This window comes from Haliotis cracherodii, unplaced genomic scaffold (genome assembly GCF_022045235.1).
Source record: "Haliotis cracherodii isolate W230 unplaced genomic scaffold, xgHalCrac1.p SCAF_11, whole genome shotgun sequence".
NCBI classification, from domain to species: Eukaryota; Metazoa; Mollusca; class Gastropoda; order Lepetellida; family Haliotidae; genus Haliotis; species Haliotis cracherodii.
In genome coordinates this window covers 10,595,040-10,614,464 of record NW_027266266.1, presented here as the reverse complement: position 1 = coordinate 10,614,464, position 19,425 = coordinate 10,595,040, and the positions used below count along the sequence as shown (strand labels likewise).

The following is a 19,425-nucleotide window of genomic DNA, read 5'->3' as shown; positions in this document are numbered from 1 at the left end:
CTACAGGCAAAACCTAAATCAGGTGCCCCCCAAAATGACTTAAGTTGTTATGACTTTGTCTGAACAGTTGTCTTTTCACGAATATAAATACATACTGACATGCATGACTTGCCATGCTTCCAATGACATGCAATACGACACATATCACATATGGCAGCTATCACTGGTATCAACTATTCTCTGTTGCATGCATGCAGATCTAAGCACTAACCTGGGCTTTCACTCTATTGTCTCAAACATGCAACTTTCCTTCAAACAAACAAGACACCTACATTTCCTAGCTACACGTCATATCTACAACACACATATACTACTCAAAAGAAGTTAAGGAACACCTAATTTTTTACGTGTTATTATAGTTCATCTGTTGCCATGACAGATCAACTAAAGTCAAATGAAAAAATCGGATGTTCTTTAACATTTTTTGAGTAGTATAAATAAAAAGTAACAATATCAAATTACTAATATGTACACCTTATGGGCAACATTTAAACAATACATTTCTTTGTGTACAATTTTAATACACTATTGTGAAATTTATGTCATCAAATCCTAATCAGTCGTTATATATTTTCGTCCATTAACTGCAAATTGTTGTAAAGCTATGAAATCTTTGATACAATTTAGTGTTCATACTGAGTGAAGCAAATGACACCACAAAAATAATCATAAAACCTAAGTTCATGATAAAGGCCATCATTGATGCATACCGAAAGGCTTGAGGACCTAAAATATCACATGACTTTGAAAAATCTGCATTTAACACCAGTGTGTTAACTACATCCTGACTGAACATGTCTCTAAACATAAATAATCTTAAATTATTCGAGTAAAGTTGAACATAACCTGTGTTTTTGTAATACAAATGCCAATCATTAACCACTTTAAATAGGGCTTTAACTGTAGTATCTAAAAAGATGAAAGCCATCAGTCATGGTGGCCTGTTAAACAAATCGCTTGGTAACGAAAGGTAGGGAGATTTTCTACTGCACAGGCTAATTATGTCTTATTAGTTGGTTCACAAAAAATTGGTCTAAAATGCAGAGCAGGTGGTAAAAAAACAAAACAAAACAATTTCCGAGTTTCAGATTAGCACTGCCAGGAACGAATGGAAAACAAACTCTAAAGTCAAACCATCATGGAAGTCTGATCATGAAACAATACCCAAAGAAAATTTACTGTTCATTTGTCAGAATAAAGAATTTGATACATATTTTTCACTATTGCTTCCAACCAAGGTTGATAAAATACTGTGGTTTTTTTTCAGTTCACTTAATGGTTAAAGTTGGAAAATATTAGTTGTTGTCAAAAGGTTTCATTATTTTATTTTCTAAATTCAGGGATTCTTTTGGGGTTGGATTCGTAAACCAAATAAAACTACATACAAGTCCTTATTTTCACTTTAATTCAGGTTTTGTTGACAATTCATGAAGACTTTACTCCAGTCCCTTTGACCAGAAGCATCTCAGAAGATTGTTCAAAAACACTTGCGCAAGGACTTATCTATGGGTTAAAACCCTGCAATGGTGGAAATAGCTGGACGATGTAAGCCTCTTACTGTTTCATGACATGATCTCTAGATGGCTAAGGCACCTTTAAAACAGCCCTGAACTGAAAATGGTTTACATTATTCCGAAGTGATTTTCATGCACATCTATTCAACAGCAACACGTCGACAGAGAACCAAAGGAATCCAATCAAACCCACCAACCAATCACAAGACAATATCAGCAAACTCCTAACAGGGTTGAGGCAGGTGCCCCTGCAGTGTGTGGAGTTACCTATTGCAGGGTTGATGAAGCGTAGGAATATTACTGTCCCAATCACTGTCCACACTGCCTCCGCACTACTTTGTTGGAAACGCTGGGTCACCACCTGGTACAGGCAATGGCACATGCTCCGGAGTTTAGGTGGAAACCTGCATGAGCAACAGACAGCAGAGTTACTTCCCTTAGCTCTCCCACACAGCGCCACCTGTGACAACACGTGGAGCTAGCCACCACAGCACTGGAGACAAAGGAACCTGGATGTACACTGAAAGTTATTCACATGGTCAGCTGGGCATGTAACAAATTAGTAAACACATCACGTGAACAAAGCACATATTAAATCAAATGGATAATCAAGTGCCAATCATTCATTCCAAGAGATGCAAGCAGGATGGGGCTGTTAGAACACGATGGTTGATAGTATCGCTGCAAGCAGGCATGCGTAGGTGGGCGTGGCCGGGTGTGGATTCGAGCAACAGAGGCAAGGGAAAGTGGACACATATGTCATAAATTCTGACATCTTATCAGCTAATGGGTAAAACAAGAATTTATCAATGAAAATTCTTTACATTCATCAATAATGTTTTAGGTTCCCGAACTGAAAAAAATATAACCAAAAATATCAAACTTTATGTCTCAAAAATTTCCGTACTTAATTCAATGAAGTTAAAATAACAATCTGAAAAAGTACTTCCAAAAAGATAAGAGGCAACAATTTGGTCAACAAGCCAGAATTAACTTTGAGCTTAGTCTTAAGTCTACCAGAGACTGGACCAAGAGAGACATTTAGGTAGGCTGACTTGGACTTGTACCTGGAGACCCTGACCTATACTGTGCTTCAGGTTGTGCTCCACTCTCTGCCACACCCCTACTACCCTGTGAGGAGCCCTACTTACAGCGGCGGGAAGTATCGGCTGACTGTGACTAGGGGAGAGAGGGGCACTATGTAGGCTGTGTGTTCAAAGACCAAGTGACATCATCATATCTCACTTGACCAAATAATGATATGATACATAAACACTTTCAAATTTATTCTGTCCCCTTAATTCAAATGTTCTGGTAACTAATTTAATTGGTTATGAAAAACACATTTGAAAATTGAAAGAAAAAACTCTTTGACTTCATGTCGTACTTGGGCTACATGTATTCAGACAAAATGTTTCCATTTTCAGTGGCATTTGAAAAGAAAAACTAAATCATATTTTTTTTTATAAAATTAATTACAAATAAATGAGTGAGTGTACAAAATCATAAACATTATAGAATAAAATAGCTTAAAGTATCAGCTAATTATATATTTTTCTTCTAAAGAATAGTTATGGCCCACTATGCAAGTTCATCTTAGGAACTAAATATATATGCAGAAATTTGTATTACATGTATAAGTAGGTGTCAAATACGTATGATAAGTTTGTATTATAAGCAGAGGTCTCAAATAAATTTAAGTCTGTGTCATAACTAGAGGTTTCAAAAATGCATGAGAAGTTTGTCATAAAAGTAGAGGTCTCAAATATTTATAAGTTTGTATAATAAGTAGAGGTTTCAAATATACATAACATGTTTGTATTAAAATTAGAGGTCTCAAATATTTATAAGTTTGTATTATAACTAGAGGTTTCAATATGCATAAGAAGTTTGTCATAAAAGTTGAGGTTTCAAACAAGTAACGACACTCCTCATGGTCTCTGAACACACGTGATGTGAGGACGATTCATGACCACAGTGAGTTATGAATGATAGAAGAATAAAGCAGCATACATGGTCTACAATATTCCATGTCAGGGCGTGGTCACATGACATGGTCACATGACCAGGACGTATGACAGTTACCTAATACTGGGTTGTAAAATCGGAGAAATATAACAGTTCCTGTTGCAGTGATCATGTCCTGCGGAAATCGGAATCCGATGACCTGACCAAGACAATGGCACATTGTCCGAAGTTTGGGAGGGAATCTGGAAACAATTGACATGCATGTTATCACAACCATAAACACTTGTCACTCACTATATTCAAATACAGAGGGCAGATAGAACGCTGGTTTAGATGATGCTGCAATTTCAAACACCAACACCACATACTGCAACAGTATTCAATCGGAATCAAGTTTGTACTGCTGTGACGTCAGTTTCCTTACCCACGTGGCTATTTTCGGGGGATCAATCTGAATTCGCATTTATCTTGTAATACCGCAATTTCAAATACTGTTAATCTTAAAATTAACGCGAGCAAGAATTAAATGTGAAAAATGTGAGTGGTCTTTGCTCGCATTAATTAACTCTGCATTTATGTTTCCAAATGACTATCATCAATAAGACGCCTCACAGGACACTTTGGATAGCGGAAATAAACATAAACACGGTTTATTGAGCAGTAGTTGTAACAAGTATATAACAATGTCATTCAAAGAATAGGAATTACACAATGGGCATCCGGTGAGTTATCTCTGCTGGGGTGAAGAGTTCTACCCACTCGTGCCAAGCTTGTTGACACCTTTGCATACCAATCAGTGAACTGTTGTTGGTTCATTTATTTTAGTGCCTTTGAACTTCAATAATGCCAGTCAACAGAGTAAACATATACACTGTGGTTTTTTTTAAGGAAAACACTGTTTATTGTTTTTACGAAAGTGCTCTACTCAGAGATAGTAAGGGGTGCTATTTGATTGGATTAAGGTAAGGAGTGGGGGGGGAGTTGCATCGATATTGAGTCACAATTTTGGCTAGGGGTCAGCAGTCGTATTAATTTGCAGATGAATTAATTTCCAGATTTACAGTAGCCAGACAACACTGCCATATTTTCTTCCCATCCTTAATTTGCATTTGATAATCTTGTACGAAATTCCAGCTCAAACCAGTTTAATACATTATAAACTGCAACCGTAGGACTTCATGCAAATTGAAATTTTAAAAGCAAACAAAAATGAAATAGGATTAAAACAATAAAAATGAAAATCTACCTTTTCTTCAAATAATATATATGTCACCTTAAAACACATGTTATTTAACACATGACTATCTGTACAGTGTCATAATCTGACATGCATGGAAAATATGTACAACGTGACAATGATAACATTGAAATACACACTGTAAATATTCATATTGCAAATATAAAATATCAACATCTGAGAATAATAAGTCTCGATTATCCGCCATAACAGATTCCATTGGAACGAAAGGCAAAATAGTGATGAAAATTATATGAATGGATCACTGAAATTGGCTTCACACATTGTACCCATGTCGGGAATTGAACCTGGGTCTTCTGCGTGACGAGTGAACGCTTTAACCACTAGGCTACCCGACCGCCCCTGTTCGCGAAGGAAGTCATTACTTCACAGTTATCATGCATGGTCATGATGTTGATGTCATGATGTCATCACATGAACACGCTGCAAATGAGGACTTGTAGTTTCATTTTCATATCTAATATATACTGCTCAAAACAAGTTCAAGAAGATCCGATTTTTTCATATGACTGTAGTTAATCTTTCATGGCCATGACAGATCAGCTATAGTCATATGAAAACATTAGGCGTTTTTTAACTTCTTTTGTTCGTTTGTTGTTTAACGCCGCACTCAGCAATATTCCAGCTATATGACGGCGGTCTGTAAATAATCGAGTCTGGACCAGACAATCCAGTGATTGACATCATGAGCATTGATCTACACAATTGGGATACAATGACATCCATCAATCAGGTCACCCGATCCCATTAGTCGACGCTTGCGACCAGCATAGGTTGCCAGGTACCAATTCTAACCCGGAATGCCCAGGTTCTTAACTGATATGTCCTATACATTTACATCTTCTCAATCTGGCTGAAAAAAAGACTGGAGAAGATTATTGAATCCCGGTTACTGTAGACTAACACAGCTGCAACAGAGCTGATGCAACTGAAAACAATATTCACTCACTCACTGTTACTGAATAACCATGGTGATGTCCTTGATTTTAACATGTTCCTGACAGTAACCAACCCAAAAGACATGTTTCTGCAATAACAGGGTCCAAACTAAAAAGGTTCTAAAATCCTATTTCTGTTTATTTCAACAATGGTACAGGTTATAACTCATGTAGAACACCATCCAAGTCTATTTCTGTGCAAGACGGAGCACCAAGTCGAGAGCTCATTCCTGGAGTCAAGCGCCACAGCAGAAACTAACAGACAGTCTATGAAATCTTATATTAGATGATACATTTCTCTCCTCCAAAATGGAAACAATTAATTTTACTGATGCTGATTTCATATGTGGAATAGAGCTGGCTAGACTTTTACAAAAATCTAGATTGGTATTGTTTTCATAAAATACATAGATTCCAGTCATGGTGCAGGATTAATCACAGCATTGCTGCAGCAATTCCAATCAAATGCAAAATATCCCCTAGATGCTGCAATGGATGATTCCCATGACAGAAAAAAGATAAACATAACATGCATTAAAAACAAAACATTCGTCAATACACTCCAATTGAATTTATTCAATTCAATGAGCAGTGTGCATTTTGGCACATTCTGAAACAAGCTCCATCACAATGCCTGACACCTTCGTCACCCTCCCAGTGTAAAACACAGGATACAAACAGTATAATGATGCAAGGATGCATTATTAACATGCTTACGATTTTGTTGTTTCTTCAGGATTTGTGCACCATTTCTCCAAAATGTCTCTTTTTTTCAACCCAAAAAAACCACTATTGGTGGATTGGAAGAACCGCACAATTTCACCAGCTAGGATCATCACTTCCTGACTGTCTTTTTCACATGAAGTCCATCTCAAACACTGCATCTTCCCGAGGCAAGGGAGGTAACTGCAAAAGTCCAGTTTCCACCCTACCGAGGAGGGCTGGAATTTCTTTGGAAAAAATATGTTGACGCCGAGTTGGTTGTACACATGCTTTGCAAATCCTGCAATCGACCGAAATCTGCACAGCAGTTTACGAATCGGATGCCGATTTCGTTACACAATTTTGATTGGACTATGCGTAGACGTGATAGTGCAGCCAAAATATAACTCCATAATTCCAGCCTTTTTCGGCAAGGGTGGAAACTGGACTTTTATAATAAAGTCAGTTAACTCCCTTGCATCGGGAAGATGCTATCACAGGTCATGTTTTTCTTCATCCTTACGCAGTCAAATCAATGGGAACAGTGTTTGTACGTGGAATCCAACTTTTAGAGCAACATTGGCAGCAAAACAAAGAGCTCGGTTTTATCTGATACAAACTCTGTAATTATTCATCCCTGTCCATAGTGAAATATCGTTATTTCAACACAATGTCATTTTATACTAGTCAAAAGAAAATAGGACCACATGATTCTTTCATATTACTATAGTTAATATGTCATGGCACGACAGATAAACTATAGTAATATGAAAGAATCAGGTGATCCTTTACTTCTTTTGAGTAGTATATTTCACGTTGCAGCCCAGTTCTGGACTTAAAGACTCAATCACAGTCTCACCTCTGCGCGGAGCCCACAATGGCGCTGAACACTTTCAGCGTCATGTCCAACAAGTTCTTTTTGTTCTCGTCAATGTTCTCCCCTGGTTCCAATCTAGAATAACAAACGGTAATTGTTTTGGACTGAAGAATTGAATTCAACATGTTTTGCATTCATGGAGACTTAAGGGATTGGTTGTTTATTATTGGGGAGGGGGGTTGGTGAGATTCGAAAGTAACAGATAGAAAAAGTTGGAGGATTGTCAAAATTTATCACGACCATGAAGTTGGGGGGTGGTCGCCATGAAAAAAATGACTTCTATTTTTTCAACAACGAAATATTTAAATTTGAACATTATTTATGGACTGCTCACTTATTATAGAGAGGGGGATCATGAAAAATATTACATGTTTTTTTCAGCTATATTGTCTTGTCTGTGTTGAAGCTACCCTTCATTTGGGTAACGAACTTCATTTGTGAGGAATACATAAGTTTGCATGAGTTTATTACGTGCACATTATTTCAGGGTCAACAGAATCTGATACCAATATAATAAAAAAAAATAAAAAGGGAGACTTCACATCATCACAGGGTCAACAAAATTTGAAAACCAATGAAAAATAATAATATATCACATGGTCAACAGAAGCACATTGGCAACAACAAAGCTAGCCACAGAGGCCTGATGTTGTCCCTACCTGGCTGGGTCGATCTCATAGTAGCAGTTGTCCCTACCTGGCTGGGTCGATCTCATACAAGCAGTTGTCCCTACCTGGCTGGGTCGATCTCATACAAGCAGTTGTCCCTACCTGGCTGGGTCGATCTCATACAAGCAGTTGTCCCTACCTGGCTCCATCGATCTTTTATGAGCAGTAGTTGTCCCTACCTGGCTCCATCAATATTTTACGAGCAGTTGTCCCTACCTGGCTGGGTCGATCTCATATAAGCAGTTGTCCCTACCTGGCTCGGTCGATCTCATACGAGCAGTTGTCCCTACCTGGCTGGGTCAATCTCATAAGAGCAGTTATCCCTACCTGACTGGGTCGATGTCATACGAGCAGTTGTCCTTACCTGGCTGGGTCGATCTCATACGAGCAGTTGTCCCTGTCCATTAGGAACATGTCCATGATGAGAGGCTGCAGCAGCTCGCGGAGGTAGCCCTGGCCGTAGAAGCGGAAACAGTACGCCATGATCTTGCTGGCCAGACTGTTCCCCCGGAACAGTGTCTGCATGCAGTCTGCTATCTCCACCTGGAAGCAGGCCTTGGAAGTGATATAGTGTCTTAGAAAGATGGTCATTGGTTACCGCACAACACCCGTCAACTTGATGCAAGTTTTTGTCCTTCTTGGTGATTGGTTCAGTTAAGAAGTCTTGAAGCAAGGCTTGGATGAATTGAAGCAAGGCTACATAAATATCAGCGAAAGAAACTAACTATTTTAGTCTTCTAGCCCTTACATTGATAACATATAGCAAAACCCTTAAAAAGGACAAATTTCTACTCGGCCATATGATACCTTAACCACTGGGCAGTTTGGCAAGGACTATAGGACCAGAGCTAATTTCTAACGCTGAATATATGACCTCAAGCTTTATTGTTAATATTTGGGTTAATGGGAGTGGGGATCAAGGCAATGGTGTTCTGCTTAACAGGCAGGTTCAGAGGCAGGTTCAGTGCCAGGGTGAATTCAGGCATGTGTGTTCTCACGTCTACCAACAAGGATCAAATCCTACACAAGTTACAGACGCTGTAGTGGCGACACCTACAACGACGCAGGTCACAACATGCACATGCCACACTGATGACAGTATCAGCACACTGTTGATGGAAATTCTTTGCCATTTTGGAACTTCTTAACATGATGTGCTGTTGACATAACCTTGAGACATCCCACCATGCCTCCATTCAAAACAAACACACAAGACACGAGACTGAAAAAAGTGTCAGTTACAATCTGAATTTCAAAAATAACAAAGAAACCAATATCTACTTTTTCCCTCTACTCTGGTGTCTTCCGAATGTGAAAAAAACTCACATTTACAAAACAATGTTTCAGATCATATTTGAATGTTGCATTTTCTTAGTTTCCTTGTTTGTGGTTATTCAAGACATTATTGAAAGAACTTAACAAGAAAAAAAATAGTTACTCGTACCCAGGTTTAATACTTAAGGCCTTTTTTCAACACCAAACTGCAGTCTGTTTAAAGTTAACTGTATCTGTGCTTTAGATTGACCCCCAACTTTCTGTGCAATGTGAGCCCCTCGGCCAAGGATAATGATCAAAGTAATCATGGATTTGAGGCAACAACCTGCTGATCCTGGCACGGCAAAGGGATGCAACTCTGCATAGCAAATTGAATCACCTTGGACTTGTTGGCCACTGTGCCCCCTCCACCAGTGGTAATTCACATTAAAGTCAAGTCTCGTTAATCCGACACTCATTTATCCGACAATTGGCTTTATCCGACACAAATGATGGGAACCGATTTAATCAATGCTATTTAGACCTGTTAATCCGACAGTCTCGCACTCCGACTCCGACTCTGACACACCTAATTTGCAACAAATTGCTGAAATCACTCATTAATTAGTCTCGTTAATCCGACAGCGTACTCCGTGGTCAATTGCCCGCGAGTACACAGCCCCGTGTTTTGATGTGAGACGAGTTGGCGAAGGCTGCATATTTCAACGGCTGCAGAGATAAACATGCTTGACAATAAACAATTACTGCTTTAAATAAACAAAACAGCATTAATCACATGCCTTGATTACCTCAATCTCATTAAAATCGGATACAAGTTCTCGCTACCGCTGAGGACATCCCATTAGAGATCACGCCAGATCGACCTTTTGCAAACTTTGACAGACCAAGGAAATTACTAACAGGAAGTCGACATTAGCCACTAAAAAAGCAGCTTTCTTAAGCATTGCGGCACTTGTTTCAAATAAGCGACTTCCATTCCAGACTATGCTTTAAAAAGTATTTTGAATCATTCATACACTCCATAACAGTAGCTTTGTGTCAAACTTTGGAGGTTGCATGATTAGAAAACATATTCTGCTAACAATGTAAGACAACAATATGATTATTTCCTTTTTCCTTTTTTTATTACATGTTCGTATCATTATCTATCGTGTAGTTGTCCAATTTTAGATCACGAATTTCAATTATCCGACATACTCATTAATCCGACGTAATCATATGCAATCAACAATGTCGGATTAACAGGACATGACTGTAGTTTGATTGACTTACACATGATGATGCATAGTGATACATACTGATGCATAGAAATACACCAATACATACTGATACTGACATACAGATACACACTGATACTGACATACAGATACACACTGATACTGACATACAGATACACACTGATAGTGACATACCATCTTCCCTAGGCAAGAGAGTTAACTGACTTTAAAAGTCCAGTTTCCACCCTTGCTGAACTAAAGTACTCACGGAAATGAAACAACCATGTTTTTCTCAATTTAAAAATCGACACAAAGTGTTACGTAGCTGTAAATACGAAATGACAAAACAACTCGAAAAGTACTAGTCTGGATTTGCTAGTTTGATCTCAGTGAACAATACAAAATGTACTTTACAGGAGGTAATTTGTCGGCACTTTCAACATTCAAAAATAAAACTAAGTCCAAATTGACATAGCAGAAACAGACTATAGGCATTATGCACCTGTTCTCACCTGTCGTCAAGGTGTCATAGGTCACCTTGATCTACTTACACCTGGTTATGCCCTGTTTCACAATAGTCTGTTTTATTCACATTTTTACACACTTTACGTGTAAAAAGGCATAAAAACATACGCTGTATTTGTGCCACGGCCCAATTAGTACTAATTTAGTTGTTTGAATATTTACATATTTTGTATATTAACTGCATTTATTCACGATCTGAGGTCGAAAAAAACAGTTTTTTTTCATTTCCTGAGTACTTTAGGCTGGAATTACTGGGCTCGATCATAGCGCCACCAGCGGCTATTACCAGCTATGTCTCTTCTAAGCCTCTCCTATGAACCAATCAGATTCCACCTCTCGCGTTTGTTTCACAAAAAAATGGTGGCGCCGAGTCAGGACGATCTGATCGATAATCAAGATCTATATTGGGATAAAACGGGTCTTACATCGCGAAATGCATCAAATCACGTGAGCACCTTGATTAAAAACATAAAAAGATTTGGAAAATATCTGCTGATAACGAGTTGGCGGTTCATCTGCTTTGCAAATCCTGCAATCCACCAAAATCTGCACAACAGTTTACGAACCGGATTTCGATTTCTGTGAGCGATTTTGATTGGACTACGCATAGACTCGTTAGTCCAGTCAAAACCTAACTCCATTATACCAGCTTAGTTCGGCAAGGGTGGAAACTGGACTTTTATAGTCAGTTAACTCTCTTGCCTACGGAGGATGCTGACATACAGATACATACTGATACACCCTGATACATACTTTCACACACTGATACATACTGACTGATACATACAAAGGGATTATGACATACATAAAAGTAACATTTTACACGTGTGCTTTAGATGGATTATTTGTGAACCTCCTTGAAACAATGGCTAAAAACCATGTGACACAACAGTGACGTTAGCGGTGTTACAAACTGTAAGTTACAGGCAGATTCAACAACAAAACCTTTTGTTTGCCTGGGCATAATGTATATACACTTCACAAGTGAGAGGGGGCACGGGTGGCCCAGTCGTCTAAGGCGCAGCGATTCGCTGTGCAGAGTTGCGGCCCTTAGGCACGCCAGAAACCTATGATTGTGGGTCCTGGTTCGCCCCGATTATGTTTCTAGGTTTGTCAGCACCATACCCGTGCTCGTGGGTTTCACCGAAGTGGTAAACGTCTGAGACCTGCATCACTTCGGGCTTTCCTCCCACATTAAGCTGACACGCCATGATATGAATAGAATACTGTTAGAAGCGGCACTAAACCAAACTCACTCACTCACAAGTGAGAGTAGTTTTTTGTTAGTTGTTTTAAGATGCAGTCAGCAATATCCAACTTATATGACCATCCGTGGATCCAGAGAAAGAGGGCGGGGGGGGGGGGTGTTCCTGGGGGTCCGGACCCCTCCCGTTTTGAAAACCAAATGTAGTTTGTTGTAGGCAGCAAAATTATCTAGAGAGAGAATTTTTAGATTTTGGACCCTCCATCCATTTGGTCAGCTCTTACAACCAGCACAGGTGGCTGGTGACCATTCTAACCTGGAATCCCCTTTGGGGACTTGAACATAGACTTTCAATAGTCAAAGATGTCTTTGTGCAATAGTATGCCTAGTTGTCCAGAATGCAATAGAATGCTGGGAAGTTATTCCAACCGGGAATCACCACACGATACAAAAAGCATTACGTTTACAGCCGAACCTAGTTGTTTCAAACTCTTGAGGACCTGGAAAAGGTTTGAGTTATCTCTGAACAAAGTGAATTTCCAAAATACAAATATCGTGTTATGACCGATTATTACATTTAATCTAGTTCTCTTCGGTGAATCATCAATCTCACTGTCGCCATCTCGACCATGTTGCTGCTCCAATAAGAAATTCAATTAATCCGTTTTACGCATTTCTAAATTTACATGTACCTTGCTGTCGGCGTGCACACAGTAATCACCTTGTACTTTGAAGTAAGCCACGCTTGTCAATAGGACTCAGTTGGCTGTTAGCAAGTTATTAGAAAGGATCCTGCTTTGAAAGTTGGCAAGTGTGGGTGTGTAGACGTTGTTTTGAACTGTTCGAGTGGACCCATGAAAGAATAGGTCTGCAGCAACCAATGCTTGTCATAAGAGGCGACTAATCAGATCGGGTGGTCAGTCTACCTGACTTGGTTGATGCATGTCATCGTATCCCAATAGCGTAGATCGATGCTCATGATGTCAATCACTTGAATATCTGGTCAAGACTCGATTATTTAAAGGCTGCGGTCATATAGCTGGAATATTGCTGAGTGCAGCGTTAAACAACAAACAAACAAACAGTTCAAGTGGTAAGGTGAATTTTATGCTTAATTTGGACATTTGGGACTCACAAATGAAATTGAGACAACCGTGAATTCGGCACATCCAGTTCAACAGATCCGAGTAAACATGATGTTGACTACCGGTATAGAAGGAATTCGCAAGGCCAGGAAGCTGAGTTTGAGACAACCAGGTATTTGACACATCCATGTTCAACACGAGGTTCGACTATATATAGAAACAGTTCACAACAAGCACAACAGAGTAATAATGAGTGAAATAGAATCGGCCATGACAAATTCATTATTGTTGTAATGATCATGATAATTACAGCATTACAAGGACTCCAATTAGAGCAGTGTTATTTTCTAAGCCTCCCTCCACCTCCAAGCTGACTGTACATACTCACCTCTTTAGAAAACATGTTCCACAGGAGCTGATACAGCAGCCGCTTGGCATCAAACAGGTTGACGAACACCCGAGCCAGCTCATCCTGAAACATCAAGCTTCGTGTCAGAACACACTGCCTGCACTTATCTACATGACATGGGTTTGTCGTTGTAGAGAACATCATGTTTTGATGTCGCGAAAGTTGATTGTTTACATAGTCTACATGACATGGGTAGATTATTGATGCCCGACTTATCTTAGCTCTACCACCCCTACCCCCAACATATGTAGACCCTCGATGAGCTCACCATCTGCGAGTTGGACACCACTGTCGCTAGTGCCATGGCGATAGGCAGTTCCCCTTTGTCTCCAATCATCGTGACTAACTCCACCAGACGCTCAAATCGGTCGGCCAACGCTGTCTCTGCCAGTGTCTCAAACTCTGTGCCCTGTTGCAGGATCTTTGTGAGGACCTCCATGAAGGCGGCCCTGGTCTGAGGGTCCTTGTGGTAGCCCAGAGCTGGAGGAGAGATCACAATTACAGCCCAATTGTCTCCATCATCAGGACTAGCAAAGTGTTAAATAGTGAAAATGGCTTATTGTAATAGTAAAAGAGGGTCCTATGAGTGAGTGAGTGAGTGAGTGAGTGAGTGAGTGAGTGAGTGAGTGAGTGAGTGAGTGAGTTGGGTTTAATGCCGCTTTTAATTTTATTCCAGTTACATCACGGCGTGTCAGCTTAATGTGGGAGGAAAGCCCGAAATGATGCAGGTCTCTGACGTTTACCACTTCGGTGAACTCCGCGAGCATAGGTATAGTGCTGACAAACCTAGAAACCCAATTGGGGCGAACCGGGATACGAACCCGTTCATAGGTTTCTGGTGTGCCCATGGGATGCAACTCTGCACAGCGAAACGCAGCGCCTAAGACGACTGGGCCACCCATGCCCCCGAGCATCCTATGAACTATTCCTTCCGAGAATCAAACACAAGAACAACCAATGCTTGTCGTAAGAGGAGACAAACGAGATCAGGTGGTCAGGCTCGCTGACTTGGTTGGCGCATGTCATCGTATGCCAATTGCGTAGATCAATGCTCATGATTATTTACAGACTCAGTGATAGAAATTGGCACTTGTCCTTTAGTCCTTGACAAACTGGCCAATAGTTAAGGTATGATAACAGTTAGTTGAAATTTGCCATTTCTAAGGGTTTTGCTACATGAATTGTTATCATCATAAGGACAAGTGGACAAACGATATTAGTTTCTTCCGCTGCCTGAGACTGTCATCATGTAGCTGGAATACTGCCGAGTGGGGCGCTAAACAACAAACAAACAAATACAACAGACACTCACCTATGGAGTGCATCAGGCCACTGTCAATGTTGGCATTGAGGAGGTTGGACATGGCTTGTACCGTACAGTTCCGAAGGGCACTCAGATTGGACATGCTGCGCTTCCTGTTCGGATCCATCGCCTTGTCCTGCTCCTCTTCAGAGCAGTCGTTGAGCAGGTTCATGAACAGCGTCAGGTACCTGAAACACATCACACAAATATAACCCTCCTTGTGGTGCACATGCATTACATTAATTGCACATTTGCAAGTTTTGCACATATTTTCCAAGACTTCCTGGACATAGCATAGTAATGAGTGTGTATAGGAGTCCCAGTCTGATCCAAATCAATAAACATACCACTGATAACATAGTTAATAGGACCACCCAACTCTTTGATCTTACTTTCATTAATCTGTCATGCCTCATGTTAAAACTAAAACCTACAGTTTGATGACGTCTAGCCCAAGAAAGTATGACAAATTACACATAACACAAGGATTAGTGATGTAGTATGGTAAATAGAGTTTAGGTATTGAGTGGATTCAAGATCGATTATATATGTGGACAAGCAAGGTTTAGTCAGACACAATACTCGAAATCTTTTGACAAGCACTTGGTGTATGTAGACATGAATATTTGGTTGCATTTTTCAATAATAGGTTGCTCTGGTGCATGTTAAATATAGCTAAATCAAGCCCTGCAAATACATTCAAAAGGTTTCGGCACAGACTGCATACATGATGCACATTGTCCTGACTTCCCTGACTAAGCCAGGGTCCTGTTCCACAAAGCGATCGTAGCGCTAAGATGATGTCCTAACGCTTAGAGGCTTTGGAGAGCCAGTGTGTTTGACTTACTTGAGGAAGAGCTGAGACTTGGCCTCCATCAGGTCGCCCCGGTCACTCTCCTCGGGCTGGAGGGGGAGTCCGGCCAGCAGCGCTGCCACAGCCTCCATACTGGCCTGGTCCAGGTCCCTGTCCACACACAACACACACACACATCATGCATGGAGGAAGTCCTAGGTTAAGTTCTTTTATGTTATACTTTCAACAATACCAGTATTCCCACCCAGCCTCCCTTACCAGCTGCTTACCCTACGGGTAGTCATCTTCAGCATGACGAGTGAACGCTTTAACCACTAGGCTACCCGACCGCCCCCTCTGGCGACTACACACTGACCTGGACATGCTGCAGATGTCGCCCTGAATGTTGACCTGATGGGAGTTCCCCATGATCCAGTCTGTCAGGTACTCAACAAGCTTGTTCCTGAACTTCATCTCCTGTCGGAAGGTCAACTCATCACGACGCTGCATCATCTGAAACAAGTAGTATTGCCATGTGTGAATGAGTGTTTGTTTGTTTGCTTGTTTCTTTGCTTGTTTGTTTGTTGTTTAACGCTGCACTCAGCAACATTCCAGCTATATGACAGCTGTCTGTAAATAATCAAGTCTGGACCAGACAATCCAGGGATTGACATCATGAGCATCGATCTATGCAATTGGGATACAATGACATGCATCAACCAAGTGAGCAAGTCTGACCACACAATCCCGTAAGTCGCCTCTTACGACAACCATAGTCTCCTTTTATGGCAAGTCTTGGTTACTGAAGACCTATTCTACCCCGGATCTTTACACCCAGGTCACCCAGCAGAGTCCAGGTAAGTCGTCCACCATCAGCAGGAGTGAGTGAGTGAGTTGGGTTTAACATCGCTTTAAACAGTATTCCAGTTATATCACGAAAGCCCGAAGTGATGCAGGTCTCAGACGTTTACCACTTCGGTGAAACCCACGAGCATGGGTATGGTGCTGACAAACCTAGAAACATAATTGGGGCGAACCGGGATTCGAACCCACAATCATAGGTTTCTGGCGTGCCCAAGGGACAAACTCTGCGCAGCGATCGCAGTGCCTTAGACGACTGGGCCACCCGTGCTCCCTCCCCCTCAGCAGGAAGCCTTGTCTAGAACAGGCACCTGTTTAATGTTTAACATCACAGTCACTATATTCCAGCTATATCATTACAGCCTGTAAATAATAGAGCCTGGACCAGACAATCCAGTGACTGTCAATATGCACAACAATCCACAACATTGGTATACGATGAAACGCACACAACCAGGTCATCTAGCTTGAGCAGTTGATGTATTTATTCGCCTCTTGGAACAAACAGAGACTACTGGGGACCAGTCTATCCTGGAATCACCAAGGGGGACGGAGAAGGGGACTACATTGGGACAAAGAACAGTGATAAACGTACCGCTTCCACCAGCTGACAGAGCTTGGTTTTGATCTGTATGGCATGGACTGATGAGTCCAGGTGTCTCACATATCTGCAACACAACAACAAGTCTATTAATACACGATGCCTTTCAGAAAGTGGTCAAATGTAACAGATGTTATACAGTATTTGACGTAATAAGCGCCCAGGGCGCTCTCAAAATTAGAAATAGGGGGCTCTTATTAGAATATAATGTTAGTGAAAAAAAACCCAGAATTCAAAGATCGTTAATTTTGTGGTTTAAGCTGACAGCCCGAAATGATACAAAAGAAAAGTATGTGCATATTATACACGACAGATATATATTCCAGAATTGAACTGCCCATAATTAAGGGTGCATATATCACACGAGTGCATATTATACACTAATAAGTAAGTCTTGTTTACATTGATCAATCGGGAGGGTGCTTATCATGCTAATTGGGATTGTTCACTAGCCAATATATTAGCAAATATCGCCGTGGGCTCTCATTAGAGCGGGGTGCTTATTACGTAGAATACGGTAATTGAGATAATACTTTCTGGGTGAAGTACAAGTTCCATTTCTTTTTGGGGTTGTGTCCCATCTGGGATTCGAACCCACACTGCCAGAGTGAGGCACTAATCGCCAGCACAAGTCAGCGATCTAACCCACTCCGCTTCCACAAAAAATGGAAGTCTGACAACTGGAAGCCTAGATCACATATTTTGTGTACCCCTCTGATCAGTGTAAAGTGGCAGGGCTCCCATTGCCAAAAGCTATGAATACACAATACCTTTTAGAAAGGGGTCAAACGAATGTTATATATGGGATAACGCTAACTTGGTAATGCAAATTACAGACATGACACACTAAACTAAACTCTCACCTACACAAACAGGTAAATGCCGTCACTGTAACCTAATAGAAACACCTGAACACGCACTATTACACTGCACACACAAACAACAACACAGGCACAACCCTCAAATCCACAATAAACTGCAACAACCAAAACATCGGTTATTCCCACGTAAACATGAAACACCCCTCTCATCACACACTCAAGTTACCTGACGATGGTGAGCATGAGCGACTCAATGCTGGCCAGTCCGAGATATTCGCAGGGCTGGTCAGACTTCATCTCCAGGATGTTTTTCATGATGAAGATGACATTCTCAACAAACTGGGTGTTCATGTCGGTTACAATCACCTGAGAACGATAACAAGTGTTATAATCGTAGTGACATCGCTCAAAGAGCATGATAAGATTTATGACTGATTATTGCTTATCGCTCCATCTGTTATGTTGCAGCTATTCGTGGCGATGTTTCATGAGTGTGCACAGCTTATTGCCATGTTTACCATTTGGGTTTCACACATTCAAGGTTTTGGTGAATTTTTTGGTGAAAAATAAGAAATGTGTTTGCAATTACTTTCAAAAACAGAGTGAGTGAGTGAGTTGGGTTTAACACCGCTTTTAACAGTATTCCAGGTATATCATGGCGTGTCAGCTTAATGTGGGATGAAAGCCCGAAGTGATGCAGGTCTTGGACGTTTACCACTTCGGTGAAACCCACAAGCACGGGTATGGTGCTGACAAACATAGAAACATAATCAGGGCAAACCTGGATTCGAACCCACGATCATAGGTTTCTGGCGTGCCCAAGGGACGCAACTCTGCACAGCGAATTGCGGCGCCTAAGACGACTGGGCCAATATATTCTTATAGCTGACAATGAAATGTTCTACACACCTGACCAGTGGCATCGAAGTACTTGTCGACACAGACCTTGATCTGGTCAAACAGTATGGGGTAGAGGGCTGGGTTTAGCTCGTGGCCCACCAGCTCCTTCACATGCTTCTGGATCTGGGCCCCGAACTTCTCGTTCTGGAAGATCAGAAGCTTCAGAAGGTTCCCGATAAACCTGTCAACAGACGAGATTGGAGTTTACTTCTAGATCATGTCTGTCTGGAAATTTAGGAAAATCTAAATTTTTTCACCTTTGCATATATGATATGATGTGACGTCACATCTGGTCACATGACAGTAGCGATGGTCCTACAAAAAGCAGACTTGAGATGGAGGCAGCTTTTTCTTTTTTTCACCCAGAACCATCACTAGACGCTGCCTCTTTTGTCAAAAGGTTAGCAGTAAATGCATTAAGGAGTAATGCAGGATAAGTATACAATCTAAAGTATAGTATGACTCTATTATCACAGGCTCTACATTATCGCGCTATAGGTAAATCT

General features: G+C 40.8%; 1 protein-coding gene across 13 annotated transcripts in view; it reads right to left on the bottom strand.

Moving 5' to 3' along the window:
• The window catches only part of LOC139456210 (neurofibromin-like), a 97,685-nt gene that overhangs the window by 42,284 nt on the left and 35,976 nt on the right, over positions 1-19,425 (bottom strand). For 12 of the 13 annotated variants that reach the window (XM_071237772.1, XM_071237776.1, XM_071237778.1 and 9 more), the window contains 11 exons: positions 18,929-19,100; positions 18,246-18,385; positions 17,193-17,265; positions 16,113-16,249; positions 15,791-15,907; positions 14,953-15,131; positions 13,909-14,120; positions 13,620-13,703; positions 8,290-8,468; positions 7,240-7,332; positions 1,782-1,918 (listed from right to left, as the gene is read on the bottom strand). In XM_071237772.1, the coding sequence (XP_071093873.1) occupies positions 1,782-1,918; positions 7,240-7,332; positions 8,290-8,468; positions 13,620-13,703; positions 13,909-14,120; positions 14,953-15,131; positions 15,791-15,907; positions 16,113-16,249; positions 17,193-17,265; positions 18,246-18,385; positions 18,929-19,100 (1,523 nt within the window). Of the gene's footprint in view, positions 1-1,781; positions 1,919-3,599; positions 3,725-7,239; positions 7,333-8,289; positions 8,469-13,619; positions 13,704-13,908; positions 14,121-14,952; positions 15,132-15,790; positions 15,908-16,112; positions 16,250-17,192; positions 17,266-18,245; positions 18,386-18,928; positions 19,101-19,425 lie in introns of all 13 variants that reach the window. The other variant, XM_071237775.1, reaches the window with a different exon arrangement.